The sequence below is a fragment of the Heterodontus francisci genome, chromosome 5, assembly GCF_036365525.1.
Source record: "Heterodontus francisci isolate sHetFra1 chromosome 5, sHetFra1.hap1, whole genome shotgun sequence".
Lineage (NCBI taxonomy): Eukaryota > Metazoa > Chordata > Chondrichthyes > Heterodontiformes > Heterodontidae > Heterodontus > Heterodontus francisci.
In genome coordinates this window covers 177,872,802-177,896,782 of record NC_090375.1, presented here as the reverse complement: position 1 = coordinate 177,896,782, position 23,981 = coordinate 177,872,802, and the positions used below count along the sequence as shown (strand labels likewise).

The 23,981-nt window shown below is 43.3% G+C and overlaps 1 protein-coding gene across 1 annotated transcript in view; it reads right to left on the bottom strand.

Moving 5' to 3' along the window:
- The window catches only part of LOC137370298 (arf-GAP with SH3 domain, ANK repeat and PH domain-containing protein 1-like), a 443,522-nt gene that overhangs the window by 135,847 nt on the left and 283,694 nt on the right, over nt 1–23,981 (bottom strand). Inside the window, exons 12-15 of the mRNA XM_068032677.1 lie at nt 20,581–20,668; nt 15,975–16,023; nt 5,967–6,130; nt 4,737–4,870 (exon numbers count right to left, since the gene is read on the bottom strand). Of these exons, the coding sequence (XP_067888778.1) occupies nt 4,737–4,870; nt 5,967–6,130; nt 15,975–16,023; nt 20,581–20,668 (435 nt within the window). The remainder of the gene's footprint in view (nt 1–4,736; nt 4,871–5,966; nt 6,131–15,974; nt 16,024–20,580; nt 20,669–23,981) is intronic.

Here is a 23,981-nt window from a genome sequence, read left to right as displayed (position 1 = left end):
TTTGCCACAGAACTTACTTCTTCACTCCTACCACCACCCAGCCAGTGCTAGCTGGCTCTTCTTTATATGTAAATGAGTCTTCTTTGGCCTCCTTGTCTCGGGAGACAATGGGTAAGCGCCTGGAGGTGGTCAGTGGTTTGTGGAGCAGCGCCTGGAGTGGCTATAAAGGCCAATACTAGAGTGACAGACTCTTCCACAGGTGCTGCAGAAAAAATTGGTTGTCGGAGCTGTTACACAGTTGGCTCTCCCCTTGCGCTTCTGTCTTTTTTCCTGCCAACTGCTAAGTCTCTTCGACTCACCACACTTTAACCCCACCTTTATGGCTGTCCGCCAGCTCTGGCGATCGCTGGAAACTGACTCCCACGACTTGTGATCAATGTTACAGGACTTCATGTCGCGTTTGCAGACGTCTTTAAAGCGGAGACATGGACGGCCAGTAGGTCTGATACCAGTGGCAAGCTCGCTGTACAATGTGCCCTTGGGGATCCTGCCATCTTCCATGCGGCTCACATGGCCAAGCCATCTCAAGCACCGCTGACTCAGTAGTGTGTATAAGCTGGGGATGTTGGCCGCCTCGAGGACTACTGTGTTGGAGATGCGGTCCTGCCACCTGATATCTGAGTACAATTAACTAATCAACACCCAACACCTGTTTACCCAATTACCTTCAACTACTAGGTATTTAACATCCATTAACAGAACTTATTATACTAACAAGAAGTCTGAGAAAGGTCTTGTCTCATTATGTTTGAGTATAGCTCACATCCAGGTGTGATATATGTCTCATTTCCATGTAGACAGGGCTTAATTGGTTTTCAGTCTTAGTAGACATGGATGTGGATTTGAGTGCAAGACAGGCTGAGGGTGATGCATCTTGTCCTCCATTTTGTTGACAGCACACATACCAGTCTCTTAAAACTGTTCCAATTGTTTATATCTCTTCAATTTGGTTCTGTATTTTCATTGCTGCACTTCTGGTGAGTGTGACGCTGTCGACAAGGTGTGAATCCTACATAAACCTCATTGTACATTATCACAATAAATTAATTTAATTGTTGGTTGTAGGCTACATTATTTCTGCAAGAGCAGAAAGCGAAAGATACAGAAGAGACAAGACCTGTTCATTGGAAGTGGTATCAGGCTGTTTGAGAAAACAGTGCCTTAAAATCCCAAATTATAACAAGAAGCAGATACCTGGGGGATTAACAGCATTAAAGGCAAATTACAACTAAGAAATGTATAAACACTGCTTACAATTTGGTTCCTGACATAGTGGGCCGCATTTTAAGCATCCGCCGCCACAAAATAGCAGCCCGCATGTGCGAGCCGCAGAGCTGATGCGATCTCGCACGTGCAGCGACTCATGAGCATGCCTGGGTCGGCCCCCCCAATCACGTGGAGGGGGCAGGTTGTATGATGCCATGAACGTTGACAGTTGACAAGTCAGCAGGTGTTGGCGCCATATTTAAATGGCAGCCAGCCCTGCATACAGCCTCTTTCACATTTAAACCTTTGTTGCTGGAACTGACCAGCCAGCAGTGAAGTCTGAAGAGCCTCAGCTGCCAACGAACTACCTCTGCAAGGCACTGAAGATGGCAGAGCTACAAGGAAGGGTGGCCTTCCTCCAGGCTGTAAGGGAAAGGTACTAGGACGTTTTCCCCGGCAATGGTAAGAAGAGGTCCTCCCGCCTGACCAAGCAAGACTGGGCAGAGATTGCAGAGGAGGTAAGCTGCCATGGGGTCATCCGCCGAGACTGGGTCCACTGCCGCAAGAGGATGAACGATCTCATGCACTCGGCAAAGCTGTGTGGCTCCGTCTGACCTGGGTGGCCCCACACAGAGTGGCACATGGGTGCCATTGCCATGTCAAAGACAGAGAAGTCGGGCGGTGTGGGCTGCGCCTGCCTCTTGGTTCCACCTCCGGCGGATATGGCTCCTCATGACACATGGATCAAGAAAGACAGGGTGGACCAGTCCCATTTTTATGCTGGAGGTGAACTCAGTTCCTTCAGTAGGTCAAAGACAGAGAGTAACATGAATTGGTGCTTCAGCTGCGTTCCGGAATCACCTATATAGTATGGCATGACATTGCCCATCTTAGCTTTAAATAAGACTGGGGCAGCATGACCACAGTCATATTATTGCAGTTGCCTGGATTGGACCACCGGCAACATGACCTTAAACGAGCTACCATTTGTTGCCCCCACCCCACCCTACATAAAGGAGGCGACGGGCGCAGAGTGGCCCCCTTTACGGAAGAAGGGTACGGGATTCCTCCCTTCATGAATGCAGAGTTGAGACCCCCTTCACAACACACGCCCACCCACCTCCCTTCATAAATGCAGAGTTGAGACCCCCTTCACAACACACACCCATCCACCTTCACAGGTTCTGAGGACTGACGCATTGGCGCCGCTGGCTTTTCTCGGACGCGAAATTGAAGGCATGTGAGTGCCGCACATCCAGGTGAAGTTTGTGACCTAATGGCTGAATCACAGCGGCATGCACAGTATTGTATGGTAAACGGCTATTTACATATTCGAATCCAGGCCCCGTCACCGAGTGGCAGGGGGCCGCCACGGAGCCTTGCTGCCGCCGGGAAGATAGGTCCCGGTATTCCCGACACCAAGCTCCGTGGCAGGCCTCTTCCAGACCCATCTTCAGGCTCACTTGGCCATGGATCATGACGTTGGGGGTTTGGTAAAATTCAGTCCAGTGTGACGATTTGATTTGTATAATAGTAGATATCTTACAATTATTCCCATTTTAAACTCAAAAGTATTGCGTCTTTTTTATACACTAATCTGTAAGATTTTATCTTCTGTAGACAAACCATAAAACTGCCTTGCATAGGGTTAGTATTGCATTTGTATTGATAGATCTTTCAGAGTGAAAAACGCTAAAGATAAAAACAAACTGGTCCAGATTTTTGCGAGGGGATGACCAGCTAACTGTCAGTGTTCGCCGTCATTACCTGTCTGAAACTGACTGCAACTTCACGATGTAGTACATGCGTAAATTGGGATGGATATCCTGAAATTGCAGTCTGGTACTCCATGCTCCATCACAGCTGTACTGTGCACACCCCTATCCACCCTGAACAGAGCCAGCAATCATTGAAAACAGCTAGAGCTTCAACTATTCCGCTCCCACAGCACTGTTAGAAACCCCATAAAAAGTTACAACTTATTGATCAGGTGTAACTGGGTTTTTATTAATGTGATTAATAAAATTAACAGAACTGACCCCGAGAAAATAATTTTATATGCATGGAGTGCTTCTACCTTCATTCCATGTGTGTGTCCTAATCTTTAATTTACTATATGTGATTTTACTGATTTTGTTTTCTGGTTGGGTGCCTGTGAAAACCCTTTAAGGTGATTGGCTGTTTGGACAACTTGATATCACTCCAGCTCCACACTGGGGGCTGGATCTTCTTCTCTGGTGGTGGCTAATTAGCATATGCATGGCGGCCATTCCCCCCCAAATCACGTGGCGGGGATGGCCTCGGCGATGCCGTTCACAGTGTCATCTGACGAAGGAGCAGGTGCTGGCACCATTTTTAAGAGGCTGCCAGCCCTGGCAACAGCACCACATAGTGCAGAGTTGACTCCTTCTTCCTCTCTAACCACCCCCCACCCCCACACAATACAGTACATTGTGCAGAGTTGACCCCTTCCCCACCTTGGTGGCGCCAACTTTCCCTGGATGGGAAAGTCAAGGCTCGCGTGTGCCGCACGTAGTGCTGAAGATCCGGAACTGAAGGTAAGATCACTGCAGGTTACATTTAAATTAAGGCTGCATTTGCTGACAACTCAGCCACTAGGTGGCGCAGCACTGGCACATGCACAAATGCAGCCTGTTCAACTAAAACGTCACAGTCAGCGATGTCCAGGCAGCTGCCAGGAATAAAGATGGCGCTGCTCAAATAATCACACAAAGGCAACATAAACACATGGCAACACACAATGGCCAGAGAGATCAGCTGGCTGGGGAATGGCCGGACAGAGCGGGCGGGTGGGGGGGAATGGCCAGAGAGAGGGCGGGTGGGGGGGAATGGCCAGAGAGAGCGCAGGCGGGGGGAATGGCCAGAGAGAGAGAGGGCAGGCCGGGGGGGGGGGGGGGGGGGGGGGGGGGGGGAATGGCCGGAGAGCGCAAGCGGGCAGGTGGGGGAATGGCGAGAGAGAGTGGGGGGGGGGGGGGGGGGGAGGAGGGGAATTCGCCACCACATCCCGCTCTCTCCCCGCTTCCTCCCACTGCACCCCCTCCCCGCCCCCGCTCTCGCCCATGTTATGCGATGACGTCATCTGAGCAGGAGTGTACCAGTCCTGGCAATTTTGGTGATGACGTCATCCGCGCATGCGCCAACCGGTCCTGGCAATGCGGAACGCAGTACACGCGCAGAAAGCAGGGGCCCGTTTGCGCATGTGCACAGGTTGGCGCAGTCGGATGACGTCCCCGCCAGCTGCTTCGTCAAAAATCACTGTTAAATTAATGCAAATAATTCACGAAAACAGCAGTAGTGTATCAGCCATCTGTTTATATGCCTCTTCCAATATTTTAGTTCCATTGACTCCAATAGATCTGAATATCAGACAGAGCATATAACAGGCAGATGTGATGCCTCACAATTTGCCCACCACAATATATCTGATATTGTGGAAATAGGTTCCGATAAGCTAATGAGTTGGCGTTGTTATATTTTTCCTAGACTATACTATAATTACAATGACTCACCAAGAGTTCAGAGGTTCCTAATTTATCCAGTTCTAGGGATTGTATCCTGGAAATATGCACTCCCATTTCTCTGTGTATTCCAGAACATTCTATACATGTCAAAATTCCTAAGTTGGTTGACAGCCAAGTAGGATCTGCATGGAAACAAAAGGTGACATTTATCAAATCAAATCAACATACAATACAGAAACTCAAGCAATGCTCACTGAAATCCTCCAGTAAAACACAGACAGAATTTGTGAAAATTATTAATGTGATGAGGAATCATGCAAACATGTTATTGTTACTGCATATTTAAAAATACCTGAAGTCTCAAATGCACTATTGGTAGAAATATATTTTCGTACTCTTCCCCTCTTTTAGATTTCATCAGGTACCATGCATTAGCCTCTGCTAATGCTACCATTTGTCCACAGCTGGTGGCATTGTCAACCAGAACAACTCACTCTGATTTGCTCTCCTTCTCTTGATGGGAGTAGTAAAGGAATGGGGCATATTTAGAATAAGTGTGAATTTTACATGACTCAGGACCAACAGAGTCTTCCTTGGCAGAAGTGTGGGCATGAAGAATTGGGCACAGGAGTCAGCTTGTTCCTTAAGCAGGATTCCAAAGCAGGATTCCAAACCAGGAGTAGAGCATCTGAAAATCTGCCTGTGATTTGCATCCTTCTCGCCCAAGTCATATCATACCATGACTCTAAGCTGCCATCAAATTTTAAAGCTCGCCTATGGTTATTAGCGTCAATGTAGAAACAGTGAGATTGGCAATAAATTTAACAGTTTAGTACAGATATTTTCAGTGGAGGTGCATTACAATGCTGTCTTGTAGAGCATGGCCACTTCTCACTATGACAAGTAGAGCAGGAAGAGTGTGCTAATTTTTCAGAGAAAAATAAGCACAAATATACAGAGTTACATTTTATATGAAGATAATCTAGAAGGAGGCCACTGCAGAACCTAGGTATGGAGTATTCATTTTGTGCAAAACCATCCGTTTGTCTTCTGCATTAAACAGCCAGCTGCAAAGACTGATCCATTACAAGTGTACTGCAGGCCAGCTCTGAACTGTTTGGATTTGAATATAGTTATCAAACAATATTGAAAAGCTTCCTTGAGAGAGGTCTTTAACAGGTAACATTCTTCAGCATTTGGTCAGAAAATTACAAAACCATTCGAACAACACATCAGTTAAAATAACATTTCTGATCTGAAAAATAAAGAAACAAAGACCTGGAGCTCCGCAATCACAACAGACATCGTTGCCAGGCATCCGCTGCACATCTTCAATGATGGCTTTGGTTAGGTCCTCTATGCTGTTCTCACCACTGCTTTGCTCTCCTCTGAATGCCATGTTTAATGCTTCCTCTTTACTGTTGGTTAATATTGATATCCATCTGTTTAAAAAAAGGAAATACCTTAAAAATCTTAAGACATTACAAAACTTCAAAAAATATATAGCTATTCGTACCAAGTAGTATTTCTGAAACTGAGTAGTTTGGGTTACGTTGCTCACTTTGTTCTGCTCTTACCCATCTGATCATAGCCAAAGCTTCTTCAGCAATGACTTCTCTTCCCATGCCCGGAACCATTGCCTCTGGAGTCCCTTTGGTCCCCCCTCCTAATTATCACGTACATGCCACCCTTTGGCAACATCCAAATATATAAATGGGGTCAGTTTCCACATACACTGATGACACCAAGATGCATATTTCCAACATCTCCGCTGACCTCTTTGCTGTGAGGCTTCTTGTCTAACATCCATTCTTGGATGGGTGCAATTTCCTCCAGTTGAACAATCGTAAGATAGAGGCCATCGTCATCTTTGACCCTGCCACAAATATCACACCAATGGCACTGACTCCATTCCCCTCCCCAGCCACTGTACCAAGCTAATACAAACTGTTCACAAGCTCAGTATTGTGTTCAACCCTGAGCTGTACTTGCGACCCATACACCCTCCACCACAAAGAACGATGACTTCCATCTCTATAACACTGTCTCTCTCTGCTCTTACCTCTGCCTATCTGCCACTGAAACATTCATCCATGCCTCCGTTATCTTTAGATTCAACTATTCCAACGTTCTTCTGGTTGGTCTCACATCAGCCACCCTCCACAGACTTCAGCTCATCAAATCTTTGCTGCCTGTATCATATCCCATAGCAAGTCCTGCTTGGCCATCAACCTTGTTCTCACTGACCTAAAGTGGCTCCAAATCCCACAACATTTGAAATTCTCATTTGTGTTTAAATCTCACCCCTTCTCATCTCTGCAATCTCCTCCAGTCCTATAATTGGGCAGACAACCTCCCCTCCACCCACCTTGAACTCTCTGTTCCTCTGACTATGGCCTCTTGTGTATTACCCCTCCCTTCATCCCAGCATTGGCAGTCTGCTTCGGCGCCACAATTTGAAACTCTCCCCAAAATCCCTCTTCCTCTACACCTATCTGTTCTCCTTTAAAATACTGCTTAAAACCCATCTCTTTGACCAGCCTTTAGGTCCTCATACCTTGTTCTTAGGCTTGTCATCCATGTTTCAATTATGCCTTTGTAAAACACTTCAGGATGTTTTCCTACCTTAATGCTGTTATATAAATGCAGGTTGTTGTTGACGGCAATGAACGACTGAAGAATTTTCACTCCCCTATCTAAACATTTAGAAACTGTCTATCACTGCACTCAGCCACCCATTCTGTACCACCCATCCATGTCCCTACAGCAACTTGCCTAAGATTTGACCACCAACAAAGCTGATTAAGTGATAGAAAAAGTCAATCAGATGGGATAGCTTTAAAAAAATGTTGAGTGTCACTGTCAGAACTACTAGAATTGCTGGTAAAACATTTACATGGTGGTTTTGTTTCTTCCATAAAAATAGACATTTGAAATGAGGGCCCTTATTTCTGTATGAAGATGTGTTTCGCTACTTTATGTATCATCTTTTTGAAAAATAAAGTATAATTTTGAAATTTTGCTAAGGTAACCAAATACATCTAGATGCCATTAAATTTAAGATGACTATTGTAAATTATGTACATCAAACTCCTTTGTTTTACCACTCATCTTGGCTATATTCTATTAATCTACATGCCTTAATTTTAATGTATGCTGAGTAGAACTTGCCTCTCGTTTACACAATAACATCTAACACTGGGCAGGATTTTCTGCTAAAATCCCATCAGCTTTCCCAAACTGTGTATTCCTGATGTCCAGTGGGAGGTGAGGGAGAAGGACCACAGGGAGTTGAAATTATCTGCAACTCCACAAATTTTATCTAAAAAATTTCCAATGCTCTCTTCAGCTGTCCCATGCCAACCTGTCCTAGTATTTTCCAGGCCCACCGCAGGCATTTCCCACACCCCACAGATGAATTCCTTGACTGAGGTTAAAATGCTGCTGGGAGCCCACCAAAAGTATTAAAAGGACCCCAACTCCAAAAAATTGACCATGGTCAAGGGCAGGCAGAACAACTTCCTCCACCCCACCCTAAAACATGTGCTAGGAATCCAACAAAGCCAAAAATCTTCATTGGTGTGTTTACACGAAGACAATTTTATGAATGGAGGAAAAATTGTGTAGGGTAGGGTAACTGTTCAAAATTCAAGTACATGTTTCCATGTGCAAGGCTTAGTGCCCAGAACACTCTTTTGTAAGTAAAATTATCCCTGTAAGAGTACAATAACCTGTACTTGTTTCTAGCCATTAGCTGCAGAAAAACTGGAATAGAGCAGAACTCTACATCCTGTGGCACTAGTGACCTATTGTGTTACAAAAACATACTATCAGAATATCTCAATTATTACAGAATACAGAAGGTTCACTTCTACTATACCTATATTTACATTTATATGTATAACTACAGATTCAACTATCAAAGCTTACCCTTGCTGATATATTAATATATATTAAAAGAACTATGGATGGGAACACCACCACCTGCAAGTTCCCCTCCAAGTCACACACCATCCTGACTTGGAACTATATCGCCGTTGCTTCACTATAGCCGGGTCAAAATCCTGGAACTCCCTTCCTAATAGTGGGTATACCTACCTCACATGGGCTGCAGCAGTTCAAGAAGGCAGCTCACCACCACCTTCTCAAGGGCAATTAGGGATGGGCAATAAATGCTGGCCTAGCTGGCGATGCCCACATCCCATGAATGAATAAAACAAAATTAGCAGCACAAACTGTAGTTACTTAATGTGTGGTGATTATGAAAGCTGAAGGTACAGGGCATTACTGCTCAATAAGGATCAGTTCATCCATGTTGCATCACCACAGCCTTTGATTGCAAACTAGCTTGGTTTTCAATTCCAACTTTTTTTCCATTGCAAAATCATTGTTTGCAATCATGTAGGTTAATCATTCATCTTTTTACTTTCCCTTGCTCCACATTCTTTCAATTATCCTTCATTGTGAGCAATTGAGCTGCTTAACATATTTACTTTCATTGAATATCTACTCAAGTTGTTTCCAACTCTGGTAATGTGGATGTGCAAATAGAAATTATAGATATCAGCTTTAGTGAGCAATTTATCTGGTCTCCATTTATTGGCACAACAGGCAACTAATTATTCAACACGTGTCATAATTAGTGTCTTTCAGTAGTGGGAACTGCTTTGTTATGGCAATGATAATGTTATGGTTCTCCTTAGAACAACAATCTGGTTGTCCCAATGTGGAGTGATGCTCTTAGCAATCATGTCTTAGGAAACTGCAGACATGATTTTGTGTCCAAAATGAATGGATTCAAAAAACATACGTTACACATCTACAATTTCTCAAGATATGCTCCCTGTGCGCACTGAAAGCGCCAGACTGCAGAATCAGTCCTTGACTTCCTTCTTTAAATTTTGAAATGGTAAATTTGGTAAATGGACGGCTATAGACTTGATTTTCACACCAGTTCATGTTCAAATCAGTGGTGGAAACATGAAGGTAGCATTACTTCCTGTACAAACATCACTTAAAACAACCAAATTAGTAGGTATAGTTTAACTTGCCTTTTAATTCGTGATGTTTATAGTGATAAATAGAAGCCACACTACATATCAACTAAGATCCAGTTTATTACTATAAATCAGACAGTAATGACTTTCAACAGCTCCAATCTTGCTGCTGGTGACATGAGTCCAGACCACAAAACTGACCATGATTGGCTCTACATTGGTAATCTAACAGCCAATAGAACATGTGTCATGGAAACAAATTTTTACAAGGACACAATAAGGATTGTCTTTTAAAGAGTGATGTTAAGGCACATTGATGAGTCAATGGTGAAGGTTATTCATTCCGTGCCTAAATCTGTGTTTATATCCAATCAACAAGTATTTTGCGGTGAAATTGGATGTAAAAGGCTAAGATGTTCAAATGCCTCCAGGATGGAAATCCATCACTTTGGGAAACTTAAAAATATCATGCTACAATGGCAAAATTTCAGCGCTCAATTAATCTTTAGTACAAATGTACTGAACAGTAAAATTCTTAAAACCTATGACAGTGGGCTACTCAGTTCATCTGGTTAAGGTAGTGAGTAGCTAAGTTTCCTAGATTGAAGGGGACCAGGTTTAATCCCTAGTTGGAGTTGAGTTTATTCATCTCATTACAATTGACCAAAGTGTTCCTGGTGTTACGACTGGGTGAGGAAGAGGTCTCAGGCTCTTTTTCAGCCCCTCTTGCCCCTTTCCTCATTTGGCCGTAACAGGGTTTATCTTTTAACAACACAGTGATTCTAATTTAACCCCTCAGTGAGCCCATTGCTCACTGCACTCTAATTGTAATTGCAAATGAACCAGACAGGTTTACTTAGGTTTAAAGAAGATGCAAGTTTATTAGCCTCATCACTGTAACTCGATTAAAATTACTAAAATACACGACACAACCACGCCAGCATGCTTACGAGAGAAACACACACATAAATAGATGCAGAGGGAAGGAAAGAATTGGGGGGTGGCGGTTAAAGTAGAATTCAGTTACTGGGTGGAAATGTCCTTGATAAAAGCTGAAGTCTTGGAGTTCTCGCTGGAGCCCAGTGAACAATTTCCATCTTGCTTTTCTAGTACCAGAAGGCTGAAGATGTGCTCTGTCTTGCGGCTGAAGCTGCTACCATGGGTCCCTGGGACTTTGCTGGAGACAGAGACAGGAAGAGACCTTCCTTCTCTTTTGTTTTCAAATTGCAATCTGTTACTTTTCTGTGTGGTACAATTCAAACAATCTCCAGTTTGACCAGCAGGTAAGTCATGTGACCATCTCTGTTTGAAATAGCAACTTCTTAGAGGGTTGCTGGACTTCAGAGTCTCCCAGACACACAGTGGCTGGGGTGGAGAGGGGGTGTGGGGGTGCGGTGGTGGTGAAGTGCTGACTCTTACACAGACAAGATGTGGATCACCACTGCTGCCTAGACCAATCTTGTTAATTGAATCAGTGAGCACTTCCATTGTCTCTCTATTCAACTGTCTCTCAGAATGCAAACATGCAACCATGTTTTCAGCCGCTCAGTTCTTTAAAAAAAAATGTTCCGTGCAACGTCCAGTAAAAAAAATTCAAGTTGTGTCCCATATGGCAAAATTAATATGTTTCCATTTGGCAGGTGTGACTTCCGTCACACTTGTCAGAGAGGGGAAAATCAGCCAGGCTTCCTACTGCATATATGAGAGGTGAGAACAGGATCAGGCTTTCTTAAGATGTAGGTGAAGATGGCAAAGCAGCATTCATTTCCCACCCCTAATTTCCTGAGGGCAATAAGAGTCAACCATCTAGTGTTCGATTGGAGTCAACAGTTGGCCATACCAGGTACAGGTGTACTTCTCTGAAGTACTTTAATGAATTACTTTAATTAATTAATAACTTTAATGAACCAATTAGGCTCATGACAAAAACAGCAGCTTTCATGGCCAGTTTTTCTACTGCCAGCCCAACAAATTACCAGAGTTATTGAATTCAAATTCAGTTTGCCATAATAGGCTTTGAACTCTCAAATTCTACCTTGCTAGCCCAGTACCATAACCCCTATTACACCATATTCTCGAAGCCCATCAAGAAGTCTTCGAGAAAGGATAGAAGATGATGAGCAGAGAGAATATGTAAGAACAAATAATGAGTGGTGGTGGTCTATTCGAACATAGGAAATAGGAGCAGGAGTAGGCCATCCAGTCGCTCGAGCCTGCTCAGCCATTCAACATTCAACCATGCAATGCATTACAGATAAGCCAAATACACTTCTCATCTGACATCCACATGAGTAATTCCCAGCGGCATCACTAGAGTTCAATCACGAGCAGGACCTTATGATTTTCCTCCAACCTACCTACCTCCTGTGCTATGCCACAGAGGTCAATGATGGTGCCCATGCTGACCTAGACAATTGAACTCTGTCTAGGGATTGAACCTTGCAGCATTTGTAGTGATGTATAGCTCAGTACCAAGCAATGTCTTTACTTAAGCAAAGGTAAGAAAGGTTTCACCAAACTTGGTTTAAAAGGAAAAATACTTAGATTAAAAAAAAGTTCAACAGGTTTGTTATTGTGGAGGTTGGTAAGTTATTCCACCGTTTTTCTTGTCTGTCTTCTGAATTTTCCTGCGCGACTCAATTTGAATGTGATAGAAAATTCCATTCTGGCTTCTGCAAGTGATCATCTCTGTCCTCAAGAAGTAATTTCACCTGGATGTAACAGCCAAGAACTAACTCCATGGAGAACTGCAGGCACAAAGCCATGTCGGTGTAATTAGCAGCAGAGTGAATTTATGCTCCAATGCATTGTGTATGCTTTCCTGGCTTCATTTTCATTTTCTCACTTGCTCTCCTGAAGCCATTGACTCCTTGCTGGGATACCGTTTCACAGGTATCAGTTGCTCTCTGGTGCCTTGTCTAAGTGACTGTTATTCACGTCCGAGCCTTAATCCTTGAATGCAGCAGTATTCAACCACAGTGGGCATCATATTCAAACCCAAAATGTGATCAGGTTCTCATACTGAGGGAGGCATTAGCGTAGTGGTATTGTCACTTGTCTAGTAACCCAGAGACCCAGGGTATTAATCAGGGGACATGGGTTCAAATCCCACCACAGCAAAAGGTAAAATTTGAATTCAATTAATACATCTGGAATTTAAAAAAAGCTTGTCTGATGATGGCCATGAAACGATTGTCGTAAAAAAAACTCATGTGGTTCACTAATGTCCTTTAGGGAAGGAAATCTGCTGTCCTTACCTGGTATGGCCTACATGTGACTCCAGACCCACAGCAATGTGGCTGACTCTTAAATGCCCTCTGAAATGGCCTAGCAAGCCACTCAGTTGTATCAAACCGCTACAAAGTTGATAAGGAATGAAACCGGATGGACCACCTGGCATTGACCCAAGCACCAGAAACGACAACGGCAACAGCAAACCCAGCCCTGTTGACCCTGCGAAGTCCTCCTCACTGACATCTGGGGGCTTGTGACAAAGTTGGGAGAGCAGTCCCACAGACCAGTCAAGCAACAGACTAGCCTAGTCATACTCACCGAATCATACCTTACAGACAATGTCCCAGACATCGCCATCATCATCCCAGGGTATGTCTTGTCCCACCAGCAGGACAGACCCAGCAGAGATGGTGGCACAGTGGTATACAGTCAGGAGGGAGTTGCCCTGGGAGTCCTCAACATTGACTCCAGACCCCATGAAGTCTCATGGCATCAGGTGAAACATGGGCAAGGAAACCTCCCGCTTATTACCACCTACCGCCCCCCCCCCCCTCAACTGATGAATTAGTACTCCTCCATGTTGAACACCACTTGGAGGAAGCACTGAGGGTGGCAAGGGCGCAGAATGTACTCTAGGTGGGGGACTTCAATGTCCATCACCAACTGACCAAGCCCTAAAGGACATAGCTGCTACACTGGGTCTGCGGCAAGTGGTGAGGGAACTAACAAGAGCGAAAAACATACTTGACCTCGTCCTCACCAATCTGCCTGCCGCAAATACATCTGTCCATGACAGTATTGGTACGAGTGACACCGCACAGTTCTTGTGGAAACAAAGTACCGTCTTCACATTAAGGATACCCTCCATCATGTTGTGGGGCACTGCCACCATGTTAAATGGGATAGATTTCGAACAGATTTACCAATGCAAAACTGGGCATGCATGAGGCACTTTGGGCCATCAACAGCAGCAGAATTGTACTCGACCACAATCTGTAAGCTCATGGCCCGGCATATACCCGACTCTACCGTTACCATCAAGCTGCGGGATCAACACTGTTTCAATGAAGAGTGCAGGAGGGCATGCCAGGAGCAGCACCAGGCATACTTCAAAATGAGGCGTCAACCTGGTGAAGCTACAACCCAGGACTACTTGCATACCAAACAGCATAAGCAGCATGCGCTAGACAGAGCTAAATGATCCCACAACCAACAGATCAGATCTAAGCTCTGCTGTCCTGTCACATCCAGCCGTGAATGGTGGTGGACAATTAAACAACTATCTGGAGGAGGTGATTCCACAAATATCCCCATCCTCAATGATGGGGGAGCCCAGCTCATCAGTGCAAAAGATAAGGCTGAAACATTTGCAACACCACCCAATCCACACACCATCCTGACTTGGAACTATATCCCCGTTCCTTCACTGTCGATGGGTCAAAATCCTGGAACTCCCTTCCTAACAGCACTGTGGGTGTACCTACCCCAGATGGGCTGCAGAGCTTCAAGAAGGTGGCTTACCACCACTTTCTCAAGGGCAATTAGGGATGGACAATAAATGCTGGCCTAGCAGGTGACGCCCACATCCCAATGAATGAATAAAAAAAATGTCCACACAAACGCACTCCCAACAGACTATCCTCTTCCAATTGCTGAAGCTAACTGTCGATTGACCAATTGACCTCAACTGACATCAGCTGAAACTCAGTACAAAATGGAAAACAATCGTGCAATTTTCACATTTATATGACTCAGTTACTCACCGAACAAGCGCTCTCAGTCATTGGGGAAATGGTTTTCTGTTTTAAACATTCTAAGCCTAATAATGTTGATTATATTTTGCTCTATCTGTTTTATAACGGTACATATGCATCATACGCATAGTATCTTTAAATTTAAGTTGGCTATTTTGCATTGGGGGTAGCACAATCTCCTGTAAATGGTATCTGGGAACTTAATGGAAATCTTGAAAATAATCAGATAAACTTAAGTGCTTATACAGATCAAATCCATATCTTAAATAATATTCTTTTCCATGATAAGCATACGTTCTAAACAGGATAATGTGGCTTTATGAATCACCTGTGACACATTATTTTGAACCTAGTTTCAAAATACTTAGAAGTTTTCAAAATATATACCAATTGGTTTGTGTTTCATAAAATTACAATGACATCAATCTCATGTGGTCAACACATTCTATTTTACCTATAACACTTGGGGCTGAATATTACATCGGCGCCGCCAAGATTGACGGCGGCCGTAAACTATGGCGCAGAGCCGACTCGATATTAAACGCGGCAACTCATTTAAATAGCCAGGTCAGATCGCCGCCACCACCCCGTATGACATGGAGAGGGCGGGCGTTCTGTCCCTGACAACGGCGTCCGGCGCCACTGCGCAGGTGCCATTTTGAAAGGGCTTCAAGCCCTAGATGACTATTTAAATATTTAAAGAAAAATCGGATTAAACTTTATTTTAAAAAAATGAATATTTCTAGCCCCTCTACCACCCCCAATAAACACACACTTCATTCCGTACCCTCTCCCCACCCCAAAATACTTAACTTGTGTACCTGACCTTACCCCACAAAGTTCACAAACATTTATCTTTAACCCTTCCCACCAATCATATTAATTTGACCTTGCACCCCCACTCCCGCACTGAAATAATTCCCAGCTCCCCTCTCTCGACCTGTGTCCGGTATCGGATCTCCGTAAGGAGATCCGAAGGTGCAGGAATGCTGGCCACCGGCTACAATATCGGAGCTGGATGGATGGGGGGAGCGGGTAAGTATTTAATTCATTTATTTTAATAAATTTAAATATTTAGATTGGCTTCCCGTTGCAGGGGCTGCCCGAGGCCTCGCTGCCACCGGCAAAATTGGGCCGGGTTTTCCCGGTGTCAAGGCCTGTGGCGAGTCTCTCCCGGAGATATTTTCCGGCCACACAAACCCCCTCTCCTCCCCGCCCCCCCACAACCTCGACATCAGGGGGGCTGTAAAATCTAGTCCATGATCTTGGATTAAAATGATTTTTGTCATGTAAGCACTTACACTTGACATTCCTGTTCATCGTCTGCTTGGAAATGATAGGTCCTGTTGTCTGTGGTTGGGGGAGGGGGCAAAGAGGTAAAAATGAATGAGAAAAAAGCATTAACAGGCATGATAAAAATAGCTATCAATTGAACAACAGGAACAGTTTTCCATAAATATCATCAGGTAGTTATACAGAACTCCAAAAACATTAGATTGCTCAATGCAAGTGCAGTTTTCTTAATTCTTGAAATGTAATGCAATCTGAGGAAGCAAACATGATATTTTGTTCATTTAATTAAGGGGATGCATTTAGTGTTATTATAATATTCGTTCATGGGATTTGGGTGTCATTGGCTAGGCCAGCATTTATTGCCCATCCCTAATTGCCCTTGAGAAGGTGGTAAGATGCCTTCTTGAACCCCTGCAGTCCTTGGGGTGTTGGTACAGCAAAAGTGCTGTTAGGAATGGAGTTCCAGGATTTTGATCCAGTGAAGGAACGGTGATATAGTTCCAAGTCAAGATGGTGTGTGGCTTGGAGAGGAGCTTGCAGATGGTGGCGTTCCCATGCATCTGCTGCCCTTATCCTTTTAAGTGGAAGAGGTCGCAGGTTTGGAAGGTGCTGTTGAAGGAAAACAAGAAATGCCGGATTCACTCAGCAGGTCTGGCAGCATCTGTGGAAAGAGAAGCAGAGTTAACGTTTCGGGTCAGTGACCCTTCTTCGGAACTGAGTTCCGAAGACGTTAACTCTGCTTCTCTTTCCACAGATGCTGCCAGACCTGCTGAGTGAATCCGGCATTTCTTGTTTTTGTTTCAGATTTCCAGCATCCGCAGTATTTTGCTTTTATTTTTGTGCTGTTGAAGGAGCCTTGGTGAGTTGTTGCAGTGCTACCACTGTGCGTCGGTGGTGGAGGGAACGAATGTTAAAGGTGGTGGATGGGGTGCCAATCAAGTGGGCTGCTTTGTCCTGGATGATGTTGAGCTTCTTGAGTGTTGTTGGAGCTGCATCCATCCAGGCAAGTGGAGAGTATTCCATCACACTCCTGACTTGTGCCTTGTAGATGGTGGACAGGCTTTGGACAGTCAGGTGGTGAGTTACTCGCTGCAGAAAACCCAGCCTCTGACCAGCTCTTGTAGCCAAAGTATTTATATGGTTGGTCCAGTTCAGTTTCTGGTCAATGGTAACCCCTAGGATGTTGATAGTAGAGAATTCAGCAATGGTAATGCCACTGAACATTAGATTAGGCAGTTAGATTTTCTCTTGTCTGAGATGGTCATTGCCTGACACTTGTGTGGCGCGAATTGAAGGCCTGCTACCCGACCCGAACCCGACGACACATGTCGGGTCCGAGTCAATTCGGGTCGCTCTTCCGGGTCCGGCCTTCGGTCTCGGGTCGGGTCGGGCTGGGTCCGGGTCAGATACACAATAAGAATTGCAGGTGAGTGTTCAAAGGAAAAAATACTTACCTGAGCCGTGAGTCTGGGACGTCAAGCAGGGAAACCCTGAGTCTGCACAGTGAGCCTGAGAGCGTCTCTATGACGTCATCACGTTCATGCTGCAGCTTCCTGAAGATTGGGAGTCGGAAGGTAAGTAAAGGGAACATTGCAGTGGTCAGTTCAGGCTCGGGTCGGGCTTGGGGGGAAAATGGAGAGACCTGGGTTGGGTTCGGATAGGGTTTCTTGAGCAGGCCTTTAGCGCGAATGTCACTTGCTACTTGCCAGCCCAAGCCTGAATGCTGTCAGGTCTTGCTGCATGTGGACATGGACTGCTTCAGTGTCTGAGGAATCATGAATGGTACTGAACATCGTGTAATCATCAACGAACATCCCCATTTCTTTGTGTTATTAATTGATTTGCTTAAGTTCAGGGTGTAGCCTGCATGTGCACCAGTATGGTACTCATCTTCAATCTGGGACACATTCTTCGTACCTTCCAATGGGAGGAGGAGACAGCAATGAGTTATTGGTATCATCCAATCACTACTTGCTGATTTACCGTATTCTCCCTTACTCATACCTTGGCAATGTCCATCACTGTGGCCTTGCCCCTTCATCTTGGTTACACCAAAAAAAATTTAAATCATGCCATGATGATATTTCAAATCCAGGTTGACTTTGCAATAGATCATGAACAAAGGAGTTGGATTATTTATGGAGATTATACTGCAATTAAAGCATTTGAAAACTATTGATAATCAGCGATCTATCATCATCCTTTGAATCTCCGTCTCTGCTTAATAAACAACAATTCAACAAAACAAGATTTGAACCTCTAGTGACTTGACTTCAGTTCAGGCCAAAATATCCAATTTCTGTTTCTCAAAAACTACCTTTCACCAACTCAATGTTGTGAAGTGAAAGACTTAGGAAGCTATTCCTTATACTTTCCCTGCTGTTTACTTTGCCTGGTTCACTTGGCCCCAGAACTGTAATCTTGGTGTGCCACATCCTCCTAGGGAGGAATGTTGCCTGGATAGGATCATGGGAGCTATTCCAAGAGTGGCAATGTGGAAAGCCAATAATAACCTGTTCTGTAATTCAGGAGGGAATCATCGACTAGGTGATTCTACACATTTTAAGGTCCTGAATACTCCTTGTTTAATCCATTTATTATCATAATTATTTTACTCTCCCTGCAATCTTGTCCAACCCATCATGGGTTATAAATGCTTGCAATCATTAAGGTCCAACCGATCATGGGTTGTAATGCTTGCAATCATTAAAGCAAGAGGTATTTAGCTAGTAGCTTGAAAGAATGCTTTCACCCAATATCCCCTGTAAGGTATTAGGAATATCTAGAATATACCCTGTGCATACAGTCCATGATCCTCCTTCAATTACTTTCAACTTGTGAACTTCAAATTTAGTTTTAAAATTGAAGAATGGTGATCAAATATGTAACTGTTAAAAGGAGACTTGCTGTCAGCATCCCTATTAATAATCAGGAAAAGAAATTAGGAATACTTCTAACACATGTTTTAAAAATCTGTTTTTAGGCTGTTTTTACTTCAAAGAATAAGTGGTAATGTCATAATTGAGATATGTTTGGAAACGTTATTGGGTCCAGCTATAAGGGAAGATTTCACCAATGCAGTTGATGATGGGCAAATAGCTGCATCTTTGCTAATGCTAATTTAAATTCCTCATATACACTTGACAACTTCAAGTTAGTATCATGACATAAATCACACCTGCCAAATAGAAACATATTAATTTCGTCATATGGGACACTACGTGAGACCTTTTTGCTGGACATTGTAAAGAACTTGTTTAAAAAAATAGAACTGACCAGCTGAAAACATGGTTGACGATTTGTATTCTGAGAGACAGTTGAATAGAGAGACAATGGGAGAGTTCACTGATTCAACTAACACGATTGGTCTGGGCAATAGTGGTGATCCACATCCTTTGGCTGCGAAAGAGCCAGAACTCCACCCACTCCTGCCACCGAGTGTATATGGAAAGATTTGAAGTCCAGCAACCCTCCAAGAAGCTGCTGTTTCAAGCAAAGAGATGGTCACATGACCTACCTGCTGGCCAGACTGGGGCTTTTCTGAATTGTGCATCACAGAAAGGAATCAGACTGCAACTCGAACAGAAAGGAGAAGGAAGATCTCTCTCTCCAGCAAAGTCCCAGGAAAACCACAGTGGCAACATCTACGCTTCAAGACTACAGACAAAGCCTCTCTTCGGCCTTCTGGTACTAGAGAAGCAAGCTTGAAATTGTGCACTGAGACCCAGTGATGACTCCAAGACCTTAATTTCAATTGAGGACATTGCATCAAGGACATTACCACCCAGTAGCTGAACTCCATTTATTATGAAATCTACTTCACCACCAACCGCAACCGCCACCCCCCCCAATTCTTTCTTCCCCTCTGTATCTATTTGTGGATAAGGGTGTGTATATGTGTGTGTGTGAGATAAGGGTGTGTGTGTGTGTGTGATAAGGGTGTGTGTGTGTGTGTGAGATAAGGGTGTGTGTGTGTGTGTGTGAGATAAGGGTGTGTGTGTGCCTTTCTCTCGTATGCATGCTTACGTGGTTGCATCGCGTATTTTAGTAATTTTAACCGGGTTAGAGTAATAAGGCTAATAAACTTACATCTTTCTTGCTTAAAACTAAGAAAACCTGTCTAATTGGTTCATTTGCAATTACAATTGGAGTGCAGTGAGCAAAGGCTCACTGAGGTGCTAAGCTAAAATCACTGTTTTCAAAAGAAAAACCCTGTTACGACCAAGCCAGGAAAGGGGCAAGAGGGGAGCCTGAGACCCTTTCCTCACTCGGTCGTAACAATCCCCCATGATTGTTTAAACAAAAATATTCAAAAATCCAGAGAAATATATGTAGAATAAAGTAATATCATAATTCCCTGTAATTATTTGCCTTCTGTGAAAGATTCTGGATAGTGAGACTTGCTGTTTAATTAAAAGCTTGAACCGTGGCCAAGTACTACCAGCAATATTTACAAGGGATTGTGTATACTGGCAGAATATCCTGATTACATAATAAGTATATGTAAATCTGTGCAAGTATCTATAAATATACTCCGATTATATATACTAAGTTTAAAATGCATGAATTTCAAACATCAAGTTAATTCAAAACATTAAGAGTAAAGAAACATACGTGATATCAAGTCAAAGCACTTTTTCTCATCTGCAGTGGGTTTCACCTGGCAAGTCAGCAGATTCAGTCTTGCTGGTTGTCTGTTTGTCTAAAAATACAAAATACACATTAGAATGACAAGAACTTTTCTACAGTTAATGTACTTGAAGAGGAAGTGACTATAGAGGAAAAGTATTTTGAGTGCCAAGTATCTATTTTCCTGTTTTGCTTTGCAGTTAACTGCACAGTTGAAAGGCTCTCCGTGCAGCATGTGAACCTCAATAATTTGTACTGGATTTACTAAGGAGATTTTCCAGACTAATAGTTGGCAACTTCCCAAGTTTTGAAGTATATTGTAAAATTTGCACCCAATAGCATATTCTTTTTAAGTGGAAAAAAAAATCAACCCATGAACCATATCAAACCAGCAAGTTTAGCTCTCAAAATTCAGCAAGAATTTTCTCCTGTTTTAGTGATGAAGTTATGAAAGGAAGCTGTGGGAGAAATATTTCAAATAGCAGTGTCCCAGATTCCTCATTCAGTTTCAAACTTTTTGGTTTAATCCTTCAATGTGTGAAAGCTGAGGCAAGAAGTTTACAAATAACAGGATCATTTGGGTCATTTAAATAGGATTTCAATCTCTGTTGCAAACTTTAGAGACCTGTAACACTCCACAAACGTTGTTACACAGGAGTTGTGGTTAATGATAATACTGTAAAGGCAGTACCTTTATGGAAACAAGTTTTATTTTGGGGAGATGAGCCAGCAGAACAGCACTTCCTTTTTGCTATAAGAATGTCGCATGTAAAGGATGTGAAATTATTTCTTAATGTATTTGACTTGGTCATTGTATTGCAAATTTGTAATTAAATGGCAACAAAGCTGCTAAACACCTTTCCCAACAAGTTTGCTCTCTTAAGCTTGAAAGTATTACATTTAACTTGGAAGAAAAATTATTTGTTTAAATAGAAAACCAGAAAACAACACTATTTTAAATACTGTGGGAATTAAAGTAGTAAAGGCAAAGAAAGCTATAGAACATCTTGGACACTAAGGGCTGGGGATTTTATAAGCTCACTCAAAAATGTTGGTCCGCCCGTGCATTCCACATGTCGCAGAGCCGCTGCGCCATTAAATGCGGTGGCTCGGTTAAATGGCCTGGGTGGACCACGCTCCCCCCCACCCAATGACGATGCCATTTTTAAAGGGCTTTGAGCCCTTCCATTTAGTTTAAATATTTAAAGATGGCGCGGAGAGGGCAGGCGGTCCATCTCTGGCAATGGCATCAGGCGCCACAGCGCAGGTGCCGAGGCCATTTTTAAAGGGCTTCAAGCCCTTCCATTTAATTTAAATATTTCAAGTGATAGTCATCTAAAATTTATTTTAAAAAATTAAATAAATATTTCTAGCCCCTCTTCCAACCCCCAATAACCATTCAATTCATTCCTTGCCCTCCCGCCCCAAAAATTATTTACCTTGTGTACCTGACCTGTCCCCCACCCCCGACAGTTCATTAACTCTACCCTTCCCACCATCCCCTAAACTGGTCAGATTAGTTTGACCCTGCTCCGGACGGCAGGAATGGGTAAGTGATTAATTCAATTACTTGCATTTTTTTTTTTTACATATGCAGATTTTAGTCTTGTTGCCAAGCGGCGGGGGGACCACCACGCACCATGATGACTCGCCACCGCCGGCAATATCGGGCTAGGCCTCTGCCGGAGGCCTTTTCCGCTCCCCCTCCCCCGCCACGAGCCCAGACGTCGGGTGGGGGGGGGGGGGTGTAAAGTCCAGCCCCAAGGGTTTATCCACTTATGCATTACATTCTTTAAAAGAACAGCTAACTTGTTCTGTACAGCTATCCTTAGTTGAAGGGTTAATGTGTAGAATCCAGCAGCAAATATATCAATCAAGCATGTGTTAGGAAAAAATTTCTGAACAGCTGCACTTTTAACCAGTTAGAAGTACATTTTAAACAAAAAAACAGGGCCTCCGGTGAGCTTTGTGCTAAAAAGATTTCCACAAATCAATCTGTAAAAAGACTGTGAAAAGCAATGTTGGATAAGAGATGGCTATGAAAACCTATTTCCCCTGCTCTGCTCCCACCCAATAGTTGCAGATGTAGCCTGCTATAATTCTGCTATTTGGAAATGTCTGCCTTCTAGGTTTACTAAGTCTTCTGTAAAAATAAAATGACTTGACATATGCACATATCTGAAGAGCAAGTTAATCTCAAGAGATTAGAACAATTAAGGAAAAGGTTGTGTGTATATTGAAGGGGAGATGGAAATTAATAAAGGTCATGGATAGCATGGGCAGACAGTGATTAAACACTGCAAAAATATTTAGTATCGTCACAGGATGCTACATTTCAGAGTACTCCTCCTAATGATGCTTTGCCAGTCATTGCGTTGAGGCCACATAACCAAATATCCTGGAGATAATGTTGGCTCCAAACACATTGTTTTTCAACACAAAATCAAACTTCCTTTCAAGCTGACAACTTTTTACTAACTTAATGGCTGATGATAAATGAGAATCATGAATTACACAACACTTTCCTCTCCAACTAGCTTATAATCTGGCCAAAAAATGAGAGATGGGCATAAAGTTCACAGAACTTTGAATATACTGGCGAACATATAAGAAATATTTGAAACTTCCAGAGCCTCATTAAACCTGAAGTTAGTTAATCTTTTCTGATTGCAGACATGTAGATTTCCATTCTTTTGGTGCATTAGTGTGTCAAAAGCCCCTAAATGTATAGGAATTTGGACTGATTTTTTTCAGCTATTTAATATATTCAGTGAAATTCTGTTGTAGTAGGGAAAGACTGTTTAACAAATATAAAACAATAAAACTGAACTATCTGTCGAAATACAAAAACAACTTCACTTATCATCCTTCCCTGGTCCTAAATTAACATTTCCGCTCAGGCAAGCTGAGGTGCCGCCAGCATCGGCAACTCTTCGCAGGTATGCAGATGAGGCGCAAGGACCAATGGCTAGCTGAGTATGGACCCACAATTGGGCCCAAATTTTTATCCCTTAATATTTGCTCATCTGTCGAGCTTTGTAGCACGACAGGCTTGCTTAATTTTGTCTTTGCAAACAACAGCGATTCGCTCCCTGATTGTTCTGACACAGGCTCCCTCTTTGTTTCCAGCACTAAGAGGGCACTTCCCATCATGCTCAATGACAACTTGCATTTATATAGCACCTTTAATGTAGTAAGATTTCCCAAAGCGCTGCATAGGAGTACTATCAAACAATACATGGCCATATAAGATATTAGGAAAGATGGCCAAAGCTTGGATAATGCAGTAGGTTTTAAGGATTGTTTGAAAGGAGGAGAGAGATTGAGACACAGAAAGGTTTAGGAAAAGAATTCCAGTGCTTTGAGCCTCGGCAGTTGAAGGCACA